At 41.6% G+C, this 19,258-nt stretch overlaps 1 protein-coding gene across 1 annotated transcript in view; it reads right to left on the reverse strand.

Annotated features, from left to right (window-relative positions):
• Positions 1-19,258, reverse strand: part of GALNT10 (polypeptide N-acetylgalactosaminyltransferase 10) — an 82,375-nt gene that overhangs the window by 26,338 nt on the left and 36,779 nt on the right. Inside the window, exons 2-4 of the mRNA XM_027643381.1 lie at positions 17,094-17,196; positions 16,096-16,234; positions 12,389-12,555 (exon numbers count right to left, since the gene is read on the reverse strand). Coding sequence (XP_027499182.1) covers positions 12,389-12,555; positions 16,096-16,234; positions 17,094-17,196 — 409 coding nt within the window. The remainder of the gene's footprint in view (positions 1-12,388; positions 12,556-16,095; positions 16,235-17,093; positions 17,197-19,258) is intronic.

The raw sequence follows: 19,258 nt of genomic DNA on the forward strand, positions 1-19,258 counted from the left end.
GACTCTTTCACATCCCATCAGCTCAGCCACCTTTTCTCAGAGGCTTGTGCCAAGTCACCAGTAGGTTTGTGGCCTACTTTGAACTGATTTGGCCCTGACCAAAGGCATTTCCCCACAGAAATCAGACGAGGAGATCCAGCAGTTCTCCAGTTTCTAACATCTTTCCTCATGCCTGAGTTCAACAGCTATTTGCCTCAAGAGCTGCTCTGCAGCACAAAGGAACCTCACTCCCTGGAGCTCACAGGGCTTGGTTTTACAACTGGCTGCAGCTGCTGTAGTGACAGCTCACAGAGGAAGCCTGGCCTGTTTTGTGCCCTTTTCTCTTCCCCAAATCACACACCAAGACATAACATTTTTTTATGTATGTCCCTGCAACATCTCTGCAGTATTTGGCAGGGAAGGGAGTACCAATATTTGTCATTGAAAAAAAATTAACTCATTTTAAGTAACAGCCAGGACTTGAAACTATTAGAAATTTATGTCCTGAGAAAGAATTATGAATGAAACACTTCCCCTGTCCTACTAGTGGAACATTTCATGGTTCATATGATACTATCAGCTTTGGTTTCTGAATTTTACACTGTACAGCACATCTGCAACTCCAGAGCTCTTTGCCATGTGTGTGTCATCAATCCAATCCAGAACGAGCAGCAGTGCAGAAATCGGAAACATTCCCAGACACCTTCCCACGTTACTCAGATGCCACTGGTGACACCACAGTTCCCTCTGCCCTACAGCATCCTGCCTCCTGCTGAGGTGCTTTGCTTTAGTTTACACTCAGAAGGCTGAAGACATCATTAAGATGGGAGAGCCACTGCACTCTGAGAATTCAGGGAACTTTCCTGCTGAAGGGCACATGGCATGGGAGGAGAGGACTGAAGGAGCTGTAGAATTCCCTTGTAAGTAGACAGAGCTGGCTTCCCTTCCCTGCAGGTTATTTTGGCTACTTTCCAAAACCAAAACCTGAAGTGCCACTGCTCATGGGGCATTTATTTGCAGGTTATCCCAGCCTCCCATCCCTACTCTCCCACATACACACATGCTTAAGATTACAAATGAATCCATTTATTTTTACTCCAATACTTAGCCCTAACGTGCTGTTTAACAATTTAAGAATGAATTATACTTCTTCCTGAATCCATCACAATGTGAAAGCCAGGCCTCCCTGAAATAGAAAATTCTAAATCATTGAAATTAACTTATCTCTCTGTTTTGGTGTAGATGAGTAATCGTTTGAAATAGCAAAATGTGCTGTTATCCAAATAGGCAGCACTTACACTAGTTTTAATTTTCTTTCAATGTTTTCATGCTCTGATCACTGAAGCTGGTTGGAAGGATAATAAATTGATTTAATAAATTGCACTATGAGCACCAGTCTCAATAACAGAAAACTGATTAGGCTGATCACAGCTTTCCAAGCTGAGTCTTCTTGCAAAGAAGAAAAAGCCTGGGATGGGAAAGAATCAATATCTGTTGTTTCACTGATTACAGTTCTCTGGTGGACTCCAAAAGTGGAAGGGGCCCAATTTCCACGGCCCATTCTGTACCAGTGGTAGGTCTCACCACATCTTTACAAGCAAAAACTTGGGGGAAGAGGGTTTCTGAGCATGGGACAATAGCTGAAAGTGTACCACCCCACTTGGTAATATACCAATACATATCATATATAATACATGAGCTAATATAGCTAATACATCATCATGGTTTAGAATTTAACAAAGGTTAAAAGAGCTTTCTGAAAATCTCAGTGAATTTGTTCTCTTTCTCAATGTTTTAAAACCAAGCTTCCATTTCAGGTGTGGAAATGTTGGGCCCAAAAAATAAGGCAGACTGAGTTCTGGGACAAAGACCACTGGTGTGAGCCAACACTGTGTGCTGGGATAAACTTCTGCTGTCCTGTCTCCACCATCAATGACTTCTTCAGCTTGCAAAAGGAACTTTCTCAGTGCTTCCTCCATCCCACAGCAGACATCCACACCCTGTTCAGATATGGCTTCAGGAGATACCAGCACTGAACACAGAGACAAAGGTGTAATCTTAAAATGAGAAAATGCACCTTTACTGGCATTAGCATATAAATACATTCAGACCCTAGGGAAAGTTTAGTAGGGAGGTACACAGGGAATAATCATTTTAGTTATAGCACAAAGTCTTAATCTCTCAGGAAAGTGTAATTTGTAAAGAAAGTCTATTCCAACTGCATGTTTCTGAGAGAATCCAGAAAAATCCATTTACTCATCCTTCCTTCATGCTGTAAAGGTTTAAGCACCTTTTGTTCCTCAGGAGCAGTGCAACCAACCTGTGGTGTGTGTATCAATTCTTAATTCCTGCACACTGACTCCCTGGCCAACCCACAATATCAGTTTTTCCTCTTGTGCCATAACCCATCTTTCCCAGGGGAAACAGTTATTCTCATTAGTTTACTCTTCTGCCTTCCCATTTCATTAAATATGTATCAAGATTAAAGCACCCACTTAGGTTTTACCCTCTTCTGTTGACTACATTTCATCTAAAGAGGTGATTTTGTTACTCTCAGACGTTTCCTGTTGATTGCTTTTAACCTCAGAGCTGCTGTGCTGACGTAGACGCTGGAGAGCTGCAGGTTTTGGCCTACAAAGCCTTTGTAGCTGCTAAAACAGGAGTGAATTCCTTGCAGTACACTTAATATTCAGCTCAAGTTTGATGTAGCCATGGTGACTGGCAGGAAGGGCATTACTGTCCCAAATACTGCCTTCAACCCGAGGAATCTGTGCCCTCATCTTAAGGCTACATCAGTTGATTTGATTATCCAGTTGTTTAACCAAGGGAATGTCTGTACTCTAAAAAATCTTTAATTGCCTTGAACCTACATCATCAACTGCTCTCTGAGCACTGGAGAGACAAGCAGGGGTGCAAAAGCATCTCATAAGTTTGTTGCAGAAGCTGACTGGGAGAGTGTCAGGATACAGCCCCTGCTGACAGCTACATACTGCCTGGTGTATCATGAATCTAAAGCCTATGACCAACAGCAAGACAAAACTTACCATCACGGGAAGAGATGCAGGCAGATGAAGTGTTAAGACATTTCATACTGAAATATTTTGGAACATATCAAAGCTGCAAGATTAAAGCCTTAAAAGTCACTGAGTTTTGCCGGGAAAAAAAAAAAGAAAAACAACAAAGACCCCAAAACAAACCAGTCCTCAGAGATTTGGCTTTGTACACGAATAATGCTGATAAAGGCAAAGAACTTCTTGGCCTGAAAGTATTTGCTCTGTGCAAACCATCAAAAAAAGAAATATTCCAGAAAGAGCACAAAAATTGACAGAGAATTCTGCTCCAGACTTTTGTCTTGTTAGAGATCAGTCTGTTAGGTCCAAGATGTAACCCACTTGAAAGTGGCTTTGATTCAGTAGGAATGCACCCCTTTGGATCCCAAAGGCTCTGATCTCAAGTGTCTAAGTGAGGAAGAACAACTATGAAGCCTAAAATTAATAGCACAGACCCACAAAGGTTTTGGTCTGGGGTTGCAGCCAAATAGAAGAACACTGGAAATCTAACTGATAATACTTCATTCCTACAATAATGCTTATACAGTAATAACCACAAATGACAAAGCAAAAACATGTTTGTCTTGTAGTCTGTATGTCAGAGAACAGAAAACAAAGTATTTGGCATTTGGCAAATGAAAAAATTGTTAATACAGCTGCAGGGAAAACACACACATTTGACAGGTAGTAACAAACTCTGGCATGTCAGAAGTATATTTTATAAACTCACACTCAACTCTTCTTCTAGACCTCTTCGCCATCAGTTCCCAACACTCTTGTTTACTTAGGAGAAATGCAGCTATCACAATAAGTCAGTGACATCTGCTAGAAAGGTCAATAAATCTATTAAAACCTGAAGCACAAATCCAGGCCTGTTCACAGCTGTGCTGATACCAGAACTAAACCATCTCATGGGCAATATAGTCCTCAACTGACACATTCATTTTGGCTGGATGACAGAGAGGAGGGCAGGACTGAAAGCTGAAGGTACCTGCTTTTTTAAATCCTGAGCCTTGGCTCCTGCTGTTCAGCACAGGGAACTACCGTATTCCATTGGAGCATCCCTGGCGTGGGGGTAACAATGGTCCTCGTGGCACTTGGGAATCAATGCTACAGTGACAGAATGGTGTGGCAGTTCTTTACTAAGAAACCATCACTGCAGCTAAAACTAGATAAGGAATGTGGTTTAAATTATCCACTTTTCTTTTTCAATTGCGGCAGCATTACCTTCCAATTTTCTCAAAGTGAAGAAGTTTCCACCTTTTAACAAAGTCCCTGTGTGGAACAGCTGCTTTGTTAACACCACCCCCAAATGCAGGTTGAAATAGCAGGAACTATGATTACCAGTAATAGATACCATATATGAGCACTGGCAGAGGGTGTTTGAATCACATTTCTAATTAACTTCTACAGAGAAGCAGCTGTAAAGCATTAAAATGCTGATTTGCACTGCAGCTGGCAGATATCTAGATTTTTTTGACTCCTAGCAGATGAGGACAAGTACTTCAAGGTGAGGAGAATAAAATTAAAGCTATTTTCCTGCAAAGTTTCTCTGGTAGAAGCTACATGCATAAGGTTTCTTAGTAGCAAGCAATGCACTCAGATTTATTTAATGAGCTGTAATGGAAACTCTGCTCTTCAATTATTTATTTTTTTTTTTAAACTTTAGACTGCCAGACATCCTTCACTACACAATAATTAGCTAAGAAAGAGGTCACAGTAAACTGGACCTTTGAAAGCCACCTCATCTGTTTTCTAGAAGGATCCTTCAGCCACAGCAACTGATCTTACAGAAATAAATACAAGATGATGAAAAGTAAACTGGTTAGTTAATTTAGGCTGTCACAAACAAAGCTGCAGTAAACAATTGCAATGGGCCCTCAGGTCTCTTAAAACACTAGAGAATAAACTTTTAATGCTCTCCAGCCATTTTCTAATGAACAGTGCAGGTTTTAGATATCCCTTTATGGAGGGTATATGTGAGTACAGGCAGTAAAGACGCATTCAAAATGAACACTTAGAAAAGGAAAACATAAAATTGAATCTCATCCACATCTCACTCTGATCCAAACAAGCTCTGTCACTGTTATCTAAAGTATCCCACACCCACAAGACACTGCCAGAAATGGAGAATAAAAAATTCCTCTCTTGTCATAAACTAAAATCAGACATCTGCACCAGGTTTTATTTTATTGCTCCACTTAGTGCTCACTAATGGAGTATTGGTGGGTACACAAATTCACTCCACAAATACACCCTAGCAAGGAAAGAGCCTCTTTATTCTGTGGCATAATTCACAAAAATAATCTTTTTATCAGTTGTTTGTGACAATAGTTGCCACAACTTCTACGAGTGACCTTGAAAGCAACACTTAAGAAAAGGTTGTGGAAAAGCATAGCTGCCCCCAAAAAGCTTGGCTTTTTCTTCTTTTCTAAATATGTTAAGGTAAAAATCTTTAAAAGAATCATATTGATAATTCAGCAAGAAATGCTCTCACCACTTTGTCCTAAGCACAGTCACTCCATATTCTGAGATGTACTAAACCAGATGCACTTATCGCATTTAAGAGAAAAAAAAATTACTTTTACAGTGCATGTGCCTAAAGATGAAAAGATAATCTCTTTAGATGCATAAATCCTTTACTGGTCCATTTAAAGATCAAAAAGAACTCAAGTATTAAACCTTTTTCTATTTCAGATACTGAGAACATGATTTCTTTCAATTAAGGCCTGGCAGATGTGGTTAATGGAACAGAGTTGTATTTGCTACATACCTGATGCTGCACCAAATGACACATTAATCACCCCTTGCCTTCTCCCTCACTCCACTACTTAGTGACTTCTGCCCTGCAGACCAAATTACGCTGCTCGTGGTTCAGCCAAGTTCCCTTACTCACATTTGTTTTTCCATTCAGATTATCCCACACCTCCAGAATTACTTGCACTGCTATATAAAGAGAGGTTTAAAATGCCACAGGGATTTGTCTGTAAAGGGAAGAAGGGAGGTTTGGCTGTGTCTCCCTCTGACACTCGGGAACAGTTGGGCTCCAAGATTCCCGTGCCAGTGGATGTCCAAGCCAACTACACGGACTTTTGACGGCACCAGGCGCAAAGCAAAGGAAGCTGATGGGCCCTGTGTGAGGGGAGAAGGCAAAGGAAGAGGAATATGTTGGTCAAAACTCAGGGGTGAGATGACACTCCTTAGGTAACACACTCCTTGGACTCCTCTATTAAAAGGCCTGAAAGCCCCTTGCTGCCTTTCAAAGATGAGCAGTGGCCACATGCCAGCTTTTGGGCTCACAATGCTCTGCTGTTCCCCAAAGAGCAGCTCTGCACAAAGTCCTGCTGAACACACACAGCCAAGAGAAAAGGGATTAAAAGTAGGGAAAGAATAAGAAAAATTTTTAAAATGGCTGAACGAATAAATAGAATAGAATCCTAAATAAAGTTTTCGCAGATTAAGATAAGGCCCAAGGTAACAGGGTAGTCATGGAAGAAAGATGAAGCTGAAATCCATAACCTTCCTAATGACCACCCAAGGGAAAATGAGATCCCATACATATTACTCAGAACAAAACTGTCTCCTTGAAATCAACTGCAGCCAAGTACTCATTTGCACAGCCTCCTGGATAACCACTCCCTAAAATAGACAGTATTTAATGTAAAAGCTAGGAGGTTCACTTTGCAAATGTCATTGTCACATCGGGTTAAATATATTGAAGTATTTGGGCTGAAGATGTTGTTGCCTTCCAGTCACAGGTGCAGATTTTGACTGGTTACTCTAAGAAGGATGCTCAGTTTTCACGTATTGCCACTGTGCAGACACACAATGCCATAAGGCAGAGAGCCCTACTGGGTTAACACTTCCAGAACAATCCTGATGTTTGGAGACTGCAGTATTTTCAGTGCTGCCACATTCGGCTTTATTATTGTACCAACACAGTGCTTTGCATGTAACTCATGCTTTGGAGATGACTGATGCTGCGGTTCTCTTCTTCAACAAGGGACAACATTTGTTCTAAAACACTGTCATTTATACCAAAGTAATCTTAAAAATGAGTAAGAACAGGCTGTCACTCAATATGCAAATAACTGAATGCTGAGACGTGACTTTTATATGAAATTTAAGCACTTAGCCACTATCACTGATCTCTGTCAAGCTAAGCCATAAAATAAGATAAACCCAAAGTACTTTTGAGCCGCCGTGTGGGGCGTGTACCCTTTCCTCTCTACACACAGTCAGCTCTAAGTACATGGCAAGCTGTTTCTTTTAAATGACACTCAACAATGAAGTCACAGCCTTCTAGCACAGAGTAAGCTTAAAATATTTATGTTTTTTTTCTTAAACTAAGTCATTGAAAGAGTGATTGAACAGCAGAACAGGGTCCCCAGAGACATTATGGAGTTTCCATCCTTGGAGATTTAACTTGAGTGAATAAATAAGATCTGGATAAATCTGCTGTAGCTGAGGGGCTGGGTTAGATGATCTCCAGATGTCCTTTGCAACCTCAACTATTTGTGATTCTGTACATGTTCCAGTCCAACCTGCACCTGAGATGCCTCCTCCAAAACAGAGTTTGCCTTCTGCCTTTCACCAGTAGCACTTGATGTTCCACTGCTGTACAGAGCTACTAAATATGTACCAGGAGAAAAGCAAAGAACAATCTGAAAAGCATCCTGCAAAGAGAAAACGTGCCACTCCTTCAGCTTAAGGCTGGTCATTTATTAGTGAGAGACAGAGGACAGCTTTACATTTGTTCATGCAGACACAGACAGCTTATACAGCACAGGTGTTCACAAGCTACAGGAATTTGGTGGAGACCAACAATTCATTTTGTACACGACAGACACCAGAGCTGAACAGCTCGATTTCTCACCACAGCCAATTCAGACTGCAGGTCTAGGGACTGAAGCAGACCCTGAAGAACCATGAACTGCCCGTCTGTTACTCGTTGCCTGCTATCAATAACAAAATGCCATCAGAGCTGACAGAAAAACTCTGCAGTGTTACAAACTGACCTGCAATTCCATTTCTCTTCTCCTCCTCCCATTTGTATGATATAATAGAATCCACTTCCCACTCAGCAGCATGGTAATTAGATAATCAAAAAGCAAACAAATTTCACATGACAGTCCTCAGGAGAAAACAGATATACATGGAAAAAACATTTTAGTTTACTTAGGGCCATTCTGGCAACAACAAGCTCAGAGGGATATAATTAGTACCCTGCAAGCCAGCATATGAAAAGGCTTAATTTAACTGAGATCAGACCCAAAGAATAGCTATAGAAATTAAAAGTGAAGGCACAAATCCACACAGGACTGCCACAGCTAAGAGTTTTTATGATCAAGAATTCTAAAGTCATAATTCTCATGTACTGCATTCTGATTTCTGCTTATCCAGAAGGACAGGCATTATTTTGGACCACTCTGCAATAGCTGAGGTTAATCAAATCCATAGAAGTCAGTCTGTGGGGCTCCAGCAGTTCTCTGTACCATGCAGGAAGAAGCAGCCAATGCTTCTTCAACAGCAGTCTGCTGAATTGATGCCTCCCTCTTCAATATAACCTATATTCTTCTGCACATTAAAACTCTACAATTGTTTTGAAATGGGAAGAAAGTTCTTCTATCATCTTCTTCTATCTCAAGTAAGTTTGTGGGGGAAAAAGCATTAGAGCAGTTCTAATGGGAATGCTACATTGATAGCAGAGACTACCAATAGAGAAAGTAAAAACAGCCCTGCAATATTTACGGCACATGCTGGAAAGCAGTTTCTTTTAAGCCAACCCAACCTACAAAGGGAAACCCCACAGAGGAAGATTAAAGTGTCAAGAAAGAGCTGTTGGAGGTGGCAGCACAATCTGCACCTCAAAGGCGAAGGGATCCTCCCACCACACCGACTGACCCCACGGACAGCCCTTCCCAGCACTCTGGCTGACGTGGAATCCAGCATGAAATTTGTGTGAAGTAAGGCTCCAGTACTTTTTTTAATTAGATTTCGATCATTTGCACTGTACTGCAGGCAGGCAAAAAAAAAAAAAAAAATCTCAGACAGCAAGTTCTTCCAGCACATTTTGACTTTTCAAATACAAAGAAAACGAAACGTTTCAAAAACATGACCCGCAAAGCTTTTGCTGCTCGCTGTTAAGATATGCTGTCATCAGGACAGCATTTTTTGGATGAAAAATGGTTATTGCTAAAGGTCACACAGTTGTCTCTCTCAAACAAATTAAGAAATAAATGGCTGCTGACACTTCCAGATGATGATTCATCTGTCCGAGATCTCCAATAATGCAAAGCCACACAGCTGCCCCCCAGGTTTGCTGCAGACCACAGCAGCCACCAACTAACCCAGAAATCTGTCTTCACTCTCCTGTCACTTTGTTAGCCAACTTCTCAATCCTCTTTATAGACACACCAGAAATTCCTTATTCTCAAGCTAAAAACCAGATGAAAAACATATGAAAGCAACATCTGTTAGGAAAAACAGTTGTATGTGCAGTAGCCAGATTTCCACACTTACTATTTCTATTATTACCAAAGTCGTCTTATTTCATGTGAAGCAAAGGTTATCCATGTATGAGACACAGAGATGAAAGAGGCTGATGGATCAGCACCAACATCACCACCCACAGAAATCAGTGCAACAACAGAATAAGAGAGTGTATACAGCCTCTTTGCCAGGAAAGGCCAAGTTGATGAAGGTTATTCTTTAAAGAGTTATTAAAGTGCTAAAGATCTGTTTAGACAACCCTCAAGTGAAAGGCCATCATAGGTACAGCAGAGATATCTGATGTTTTATCTTGTCAGAGTAACCTCACGATAAAAAAAACTAATAACAGATTTTTATTGAGTGATTATTCTTTCCATCTTTGGCTTTTCACTGGAGTTTATGGTGGCTATTTACTGATCTCTTCAGGGAAGGAGGTGACATTTACTGTTCAGACTATGCCCCTCTGATCTCAAATGTGGCCTCTACTATCACTACATCCAACAGTGATTCCATAATTTTAGAAGAAAGATGCTGTTACAAATTCGTAGGACTAGCATTTGAAACAGAAGCAAAGCATTTCACTTTGCAGCAAATGCAGAGGATCAATCATTTACGATTTGAAAAGGAAAAAAAAAAGAAATCAAGAAATCTCTTCTCATTCTTTTTACTCACCAGTTTACGCTCACCAGTTCTGTGGCGCAGCTGTGACGATCATCAGCTTGGACACAGGGTTTTTATTATCTGCCCAATTTAATCATAACAAACTGATAACCAGAGCAGTGACCTAACAGTCCAAATCCAAGAACGTGTCCTTTACAAACACATAATATGTGAAGTAAAAGTTTTCTTGGAACTTCTGCTCCTTCACACATTTCAGTTCGATGCATTAAACTTTCAGTTCTCAGTTATTGGGCTGAAGCATTTGTTGGGTTTTTGTGTTTGTTTTGTTGTTTGTGTTTGTTTTTTTTTTTAAATACATACAATGGATAAATCACCACCAGAAGTTTGTAACCATCAGCCTTTCAAGTCATGATCAGGTGTTTAGGACTTAACTGTCTTCTGAAGACTAAGATCTATTTAAACCCAGTGAGGGATGTGGAAGCCAACCCCAGTGTGGTTAAGTAAGAAAAATGCAGATACAAAGCTGACAGCACTGAAGGAAAAATGTTTCATCCTAAACATTGTCCCAATGTGCATAAATCAACTGTGCTAACAGGAAAATACTGTTTAAAAAAAAACCAAACCAATCAAAAAAAACCAAACCCCAAACAACCAGAAAACCCACATCAGGTTTTTATTAGCACTCTCTTTGCCTAAGTGTCATTCTCTTCCCTTGACAATTTAGCTCAATGTCCAGCACCAGCAGTCTTTTATATACACCTATAAACAGCTGCTGCATACAAATTCATCTCAGCTACCTCTTGCAACCTTTGTGGCAAAGCTGGGCAACCAACAGAGAAGAGCCTGTATCTTATCAGAGACAGGTGGAACAGCAAGAGCAAGCTGGACAAACAGCACAGGTACAGATTGATGAGCAGCAGGGGTGGGAGTCAGGAGGGCTGGCTGGAAGGGCATATCTAGAAAACAAGGAAAACAGATCCACAGGAAACGAGATTTCATTACTTCTGCTTCTCTGAAAAGGACCCCATTTGTACAATTTAGCTGTGGTTACAGCATGAGCTTGTCTAATTTGCTTCTAGACTGAGTAGCAATAAAGAGAACTTGTTAGGAGGGTGGGTTTTTCTTCTCTCAGCTTAGCTTGAAAGAAATCCTCTAAAGAAATACCTATTTCATATAAAATTGATTTGTTCAAAGCAGCATGCCTTGCTTCCAAACTAATGAGAGAAGTACTTTGGAACAAACACTACAGCTTTGGGTAGTGCCTATTTGGAAGTCAGTAAAGGTAAGAACACTGAACACACACAAGCTTGTTTCCAAGCTCGTTTAGCAGTTTCCTACATGTCAGATTTTTTGGAGATGTATCCTTTAGTATCTGTATAGAGAGCTCTTTTCCCTCAGCTGAGTAATACCAGTGGCTTGAACTCTGCAGCTCATAAAACTAAATAGTCTTAGTAACTTTAAAGGAGAAAATAGAGTTGCTAGATCTGACCATAACCTCTTAAAGTCACTGTACCCTCTTCAACACAAGAGAACACCAGCTACTTCAGAGGACTTGCTGGGTAGCTGGGATCTCTCCAGCTACCCGACGTCTACACGATAGAGGCATTCACTATTCCTTCACTTGCCTCTTCCACCAAAGCAAGGGTGCAAACTACAAGACAAAGTGTAGCTTAATTTGCATCATGTAGCATTTAAACAGTTCAGAGAAAAAGATCTCTTGCCTTTCTGCTACAGCACAAGTAGATTCAGTAACCGCACGCACACATTGCTGCTGCAATGACAAGTGCTTGTTCCCTTTGTGGTGATAAGATGTGCCAGCAATTCCAGGCCTTTGCATTCGGCATTTCATCCCAATCCAAAGTGACTACTCCAGGCAACACAGTACAAAATAAGGAGTGAAGTTTATGGAGAGGGGGGGAATAGCTCACTTCTTTTCTTTTGTTATTCCAAGCATCACAGCATTAACCCCAGGGTTAAATGTAAGGGCTACACAGGCCCTTAGTAGAATATTAAAACCAGCTTCCCTGTTTTTTTCACACCACCCTTCACATCATAGGACAGCTCATGTCAGCTACAGCTAAACCAGCACACCCTGAATATGGAACATGAGGGTTTTTTTTTTCTTTCAAATGTACTAGAGCAAGATTCACCTGAATAAAAAACCTCAAGTCATTATACACATATTTGCAAGTTCATCGATCCCCTAGGCAGGGAAACATGGTGCTGTCACACAGAAACCATCATACCTCTGTCACTGAAGTCATCCACCAGCACTATCTCTGCTATCAGCTCAGGAGGGGAGCGGTTGAGGACACTGTGCACTGTCCGGAGCAGAGAGGACCATCCTTCGTTGTGGAACGGAATTATCACACTCGTGTTCGGAAGCTTCTCCAGGTACAGCTTGTTTTTGCAGCTGGACACAGACAGAGCAAGTCAAAAGGAGCTGCTGAAAAACACCAGCACTTCCATACTAATTACCATCAAGTAAATTAGTTCATTCTTTACTCCCCAAATTGATGCAAAGTACCTGAAAAAAATCCAGCAATTTTCAGGACTTATCAAGCCAGTGTTGACCTGATCTAGTCTACCTGGCCAAAATAAGACCCAGCAATTCCACCTGAAGTAGAGACTGTTAATGGTCAATGACACTTAGCAACACACAAAGTCAGGGGGATCAGTTCTGCAGGCAGAAGTAAAGGCAGCTGGGCTTTGAACACAAATCACCAGAGGATTTGGATAAAGCTGGAGAGTTAAGTCTGCAGAGATGGGGACTCCTTGAATTTGGGGTATTTCTCCACAGCATTAATCTTAATTTTGGAGTAAGGGTAATGCTCTCTTGCCTTGTGAGGTTGTTTTCAAGGCAGTTTCATAAAGAAAATTCCAACTGCAGCATGAAGGGCAGTGTTTATTTCCTGCTCATTTGGCCCTAAGTGGAGTTTGAACCTTGTTAAACAGGTAACAAAGGCTGCACAACGAGTAACTGTAGTTAAAAAAATACCAGTAGCTGTTCATTTGAGGTCAAAAATCTATTCCATTCCTAGAACCTCATGTGTCCAGTACAAAACAGAGGTGGTTATGTGAATGGAGGTGTCTGGAGTGCAGTAATGACAGTGGCAGCAGGACCAGCTGCCCCCTGCCCAGGATCAGGGGAGGGAGGTCACACTCTGCTCTCTGCCCCGTCACAAGACTGCACCTCTTGCACAGCCACCAGAGCTGATCTGCAGACCCTCAGTGAGGATGTGTGCACAATTCAGTGCTTACACACAGTAATTCCTTCCCTGTTCCCCGGAAGGGCAGACGGGAATGAAAGCGGCTCTGGCAGGGGCAGCTTTTTCCTGGTACCTTTCCCAGGGAAGGGAGAAGGATGCACGTATGTTATACAAGCTCAGTACATCTGTGGCTACAGGAAGTTACTCTGGTGCCTGTGTGAGAGGACAGTAGCTTATTCTGGGTGTAATGAATTGTCCTGGGGTGCTGCCAAGAGCTTGCAGGCTGTGGCTGCAATGCACAGATGCAAGATGCAAACTGAAGCTGCATGGACTGCTTTCATCCAGCCCTTGGCATTGCCATCCTAACCTTCTTCCGATGGTTACTGGCTGTAATTCTGTTCCAATATGAACCAAGAGCCCTTGAATCTTTTCTAACTCTTCTTAAAGTTAGTCAGAAAATGAGAGTTCCAGTTTAACAAGTGGGAAACTTTAGCTATTAAGTTTAACCATTAAGCATGGAGAGAAATTGCTTCCCTCCAGCTACCACATCTACAATTGCTTTACAAGACCTGCAAAATTAGTATTTAATATTAAAAAACCCAGAAGCACTTAAAGAAAATGTTATCAGGGGAAGACATGACTGCTGAAACAAACAATTGTATGTGTGCACCAGGCAGATCCAGTACACGTCATCCTCCAGCTCCTCGGTTCCCACAATTAACAGAAAGCAGAGGTGACATGCTATTTGCTATATAAAAGTGCACACAAACCATCTCACGCATCAGCTGCTTCTTTGTCCTTCCCCACCCAGGCCAGCTGTTGGGGAGAATACCATCTGTGGCCCCAAAGCTTAGGACAAGACAGATGATGCATTTTTCCCCCAGATAACCTTCTCCTTACACTCCCTGCTGCCTGCAGGCACATTTCCAAAGTCTCTATTACCTCACTGTATGTAAGAGGCTCTAAAAACACAGCTCCCTTCTTTCTGGAATACTCTTTAAGGACTTGTGTCTTTATGACTAGGTCTCAGCCTAACTTTGTTATAAATTGCCCTCATCAACCTCCCAGGTAACACAAACCACACCATTTCAAGTATATCTTTTTTAATGGGCACAGCGAATGCACAGCAGACCTTTCCAGTCATGAATTCCTTTACTGCATATCTCCACTGTACATAACCCTGCTCCCTGCCCAGCTAATCCCAGCATCCATTAGGCACATGCTGTTTATCCTCTCCTCGAGGCCTCCACAATTACAACCTGCTACACTGATATGTCAAGCAACAAGCAAACTACTGCAGCAGCATCATTAATCACAGCTTAAGTAGACACTTCACTTCCTAATTTTAACTGGGGCTGGGGTTAGAAGCTTCACACTTTAGAAAAGTTTAAATAGCAGAATTAGCAACACTGAGTCGGCAATTTCAGGAAACAATGGGGAATGTGAGGTAATGTATTAAACCCTCAGATAGCAAAATACTGGCATTGTCTGACATTTAAGTTCTCAGAGCCCAAGGCAGACCCTGTAAATGGAGGCTGGGCAGAATTTAGGTTAGTGAAGTCAAACTGTATTTCCCAGAACTTGAGTATGGGCTGATCCACAAACATTTTCAGTTACCTGATTTATCTTTATATCTAAACATTTCAGCTGCATGTCTGAAATATTTATGGAGCTATACTCACTACTTTGTTTTATGTGTATATATTGAGAAAGGGTGCCAAGCCAGTCTATTTGATTAGCTTGCTGTGACTGCTGAAGAGGTAATATCTCAATTGTGCAGTTAAATTATAAAACCTGACTTCTGGAAATTATGTGAATAAAGTAGATGTTGAATTCAAATTCACTAATTGTGATAAAACCAGCTTTACACAAAACGAGCTTAGATTCAAATGCCTAACAACGCTTTCAGATTAAGAACTCCACACAGCATTTAAAAACCTCTCTGCTTTGTCTAAACGATGGCTAAGTCCTAACTGAAGCACTTTTGCTAATGGAAAAACTCCTTTTAGTTTGCACAAAATCCAGTTTAACACTATCTGAAGGGATAATGTCCAAAACCAGACAAACTCGAAAGTCAGCATTCAACTGGAACAAGCTTCTACTTGTAAATCCTGATGAGGCTGTTTTTACGAGGAAGATGTCCGAGAAAATAATCCACGAATCTGATAAAACTCTTCATACACAGCTGAGTGGAGCTGCTCCTATCTTGTTCTGCTCCTGAGCACTTCATGATCATTTCCAGCTAATGGCCAACACAAGAAGGGGACAGTGTTTAGTGACAAAGCCATCACCTGACTGCACTTAGGGCAGCTGTCAACCGAGTCAGACATTGACATCAGTTTCACCACAGAAAGAAAAAGTTCCACCTCATTAGTTGCTAAGAGCTGTTGGCTCTCTCAGGGGGCTCAACAACTGAACTGTTGTGTTTCAAGAGGTGAAGGAAGTAGCCTCCCTCTGGGTTAAGTTCAAGATCTCTTCTGCACAGGGCTGGGAGTCTTTGGTAATTTTAAGTCTTTTGGAATCAAGAGGGGATTTTTTCCCCCCCAGATTTGGTCTCCTCTATTTCCTGTTGCAATTACTATACACTGTTCTTTGTTAAGGAGACAGTAAGACCCAGCTGTGAAAGGACCATAGTTGATGAACAAAGGTATAAGAGTCTGTAATAAAAAAAACCACACTCCTGCAGATGTGTTAATTTAGGGCTTGCAAACTTTCACTCATAGAAATCCAAACTGTATACTCACTTTGGGTGTCTGATGTCTGGAAGGGAACGATTCAGAGAAATTTTATCACTCACAAAGATATTAAAGCCATTTTCCCTGTATGCCTGGTCCACTCGCTCTGCATCAGTCATTGGGTAAGGTTTTCCCTGTTCTCCATTTCCTATGGATGGAAAGAAAATAAATACATATCATTACTACTAATTAGTGCTTAACTAGCCAGAAACTAATCCATATAGCAAAAAAAGAGCATCTTACAGTCCTGTAAAAATTCCTTCCTTAGTTTTGTGCTCTGTGTCATATTTAGCACTGGGTCAACTATGTCAATCTATCAATTTTATCTGATAAGTAGTTTTGCTACAAACCACTCAGCTGTGCAAATCACAGAAGTTAAGCGTTCCTTCTAACACCAGAAACAGACAAAGGACTTATGGCACTGCTGTGGAGGATCTATAGAACACCTTTTGTTTCACAGCAGAAGAACCCATATGGTTTGAATACCTCAGCACTGCTGGAATTTTCAGCACAGATGGATATGTGTATTTAGAACCAGAGCTCTTGCACTGAGTGGCAGAGCCCTTGCAGACACACCAGTGTAAACCTGTGATGTTCAAAACAGGCCCTTATTTTATGAAATAAAACTTGCATGAATGTTATAGTCCAGAACATTTGTCTTATCCCTCCTCTTCTTTTCCGGATCTCCCATTTCTGGGAGAAGAACATGCCTATTTGGGTTTTTTGAAAGTTTTTAAAAAAAAAAATCAACACTGCACCTGTCATAAAACACCAAGATGTTTACTGATATATTTTCACCTCAAAATAGTTATTGTGGAGTTGGGGGAAAAGGAATTTCATTGGGATTAACACAGTTAAAGATTAACAGATTAACTGGCTTTAACTGCTGCACCATGTCAAGAACATCATCTTGACCCTGATGTTGAACATGTTGTTTTACACTCAGCCTACCAAATAAAAGCAAATTACAATCAGTATTAAAACATTTTTGTAGCACTCTTACATACCTACACGCTCAGAGTCCCTCCTTATAGCTTCGTTGTTATGCCAGTCCTTTTTTCTCTGTCCATCAGCAAAGTAAGAGTCTTTCTTTTGCCTCACGTATGATGCCTTTTAAATAAAAGATTGGATATATTAAATACAGAACACATGCAACCTTTCCTTAACAGCCTCCCCTTCCTGTAAGGAGAGATTAAACATCTTCCTGAGGGTAAGTTCATCCCAAGCAAGTGGCTTGTAGCCTGAAAGGGGGAGGAAGCAAGTTTTGCTTGTCTCAGAACAGTACTTTATCTATAGCTGTTAAGTGATAATTTTCAGGGCACCATCATGTATGCAGAAGAGTATTTCTTAATCAGGGAATCTATTAAAAACTCCCATTTTCATTTTGAAAACATCCAATACATCTTACAGCATTTTTGTTAATTAAATAGGATGTAATGGGAGACCTATTGCAGGATCATTATTAATGAGCACACTACCACACTTGAATAAAATCAAAATAAGACTTAAAAGGTCATTTATTAAGACTCTTGCTGCTGAACTTAAAAGCAAATTCTACACAAGGCATGAGCCTGAAGTGAACCCAATTAGAGCTCCTATTTCATGATGTTGTCCCTAAAATTCAAAAGCAATGGGTGCTTTGGAAACAAGTCAGCAAATGAAGGTCATCACGAGCAATCCAACATCTCCAGCTCACCTCTGACTGCATATGCTGAAGAATCACATTTACTGAAGGAAAGAGGTTTCATGAGAGGCACTGCAAAAGCCTCACTGATTCCCATGACACAGCAGAAGGCAAGTGCAGCCCCAGAGCAGCAGAGCAGAGTGAAGAACCACACAATTCTGTTACGGAAGGGCTCACCTGAACTTGCCAAACATAAGCATAAAACTGAATTGCTTAACCTGCCTTGTGGTTTTCCAGCTGTCCCATTACACATCACTGCTCTCCTGAGATTTCTGCCTGCTGATAATGCAAAAGTACTTTTAAGTGTCAAGATGAATGTGTGATCCAGGAACCAAACAGGCAAGAGAGCATCGGGAGGGCAAACTGAACACAGTGGGCAACAGCACTTCTCGGGAAACATAGTCCTCTAGTCCTGGGGGCTGGTGTCAGCAATGCCATCACAGAACACCTTGAAAAACATACACCACCCAAAAACCTAATATTTGCTCCACCTCAGGAGGTTACTGCTGCTTTTGTGTAGTGGGTGTGAGCAGAGGTGGTTTGAGATGCTCCCTCAGGGTGTGATGAGCCAGGGGCATAGTGTGGGCGAGGACCAGACAAACCCATCAGCATCTACCCATGGCTCCACCTGACCTAAAACCTCATGGACAATTTGCATAAACTGTACCTGGACCTTTGCTAGCTCGTGCCAGCTAATGTGAGCAGGTCTGGATGACAGCTGTGTGACAAAGAAACAGTGGCAGCCTGGTTATTTTTGGTGTAAAATTTTCAGCACCATGATGCAGCCACCCCATGCTACTGCAATAGTCCAGCACACCTACTCATCTGGCCACCACAGTGGCTCTTAATTGTTTGGACAACACGTCACCCCTTCTAATCATCCCCACTAAATAACTGACAGAGCACACTACTGTTCTGGGAAGTATTTGCCTCTGCTTTGCAAGAACCATCCTTTGCCAGGCCTGCTCTCTGGCCAGTCTCCTCTCCAGGATACTCCCCTGCCAGGAAAAGGCCTGGAAAGCTTTCATAGACCAGAGCACCTCCTTGCCAGGAGAGTTTTGCCAACTTTCTGAGCGCTAGGCTTGTGCACAAGTGTCATACTGGGCACAGGAACAACTGGCAAGTCTGAAACCTCAATATTTTAAGTCTTTTATGTCTCTTGTTTATAGCACTCTGGACTGAACGTGCATACCCGGAGAATCACTTACAATGCCACTGTCCCTTCTGCCATTCGCTGAGATTCAACACATGAAAATCCCTTACCAGCAGTTACTCCAGAAACCCCACCCACCACTGCAGAGGAGACCACTGCCAGAGTGTCCAGGGACTAGATCTAGAGGGAGGAATACACAGTGTGACCCTGAGCCTCACAACACAAGTCTGAAATACACCCCAAAGGACTCACACCAGTTTCTAAGGGAAGCCACACCACTGGGCTATCAGCTGTTTCAGGAGGGGCCTCTCTCACCATTAAACAGCTGTACCACC

Source organism: Corapipo altera, unplaced genomic scaffold (genome assembly GCF_003945725.1).
Source record: "Corapipo altera isolate COAL_440 unplaced genomic scaffold, ASM394572v1 75, whole genome shotgun sequence".
Classification (NCBI taxonomy): Eukaryota; Metazoa; Chordata; class Aves; order Passeriformes; family Pipridae; genus Corapipo; species Corapipo altera.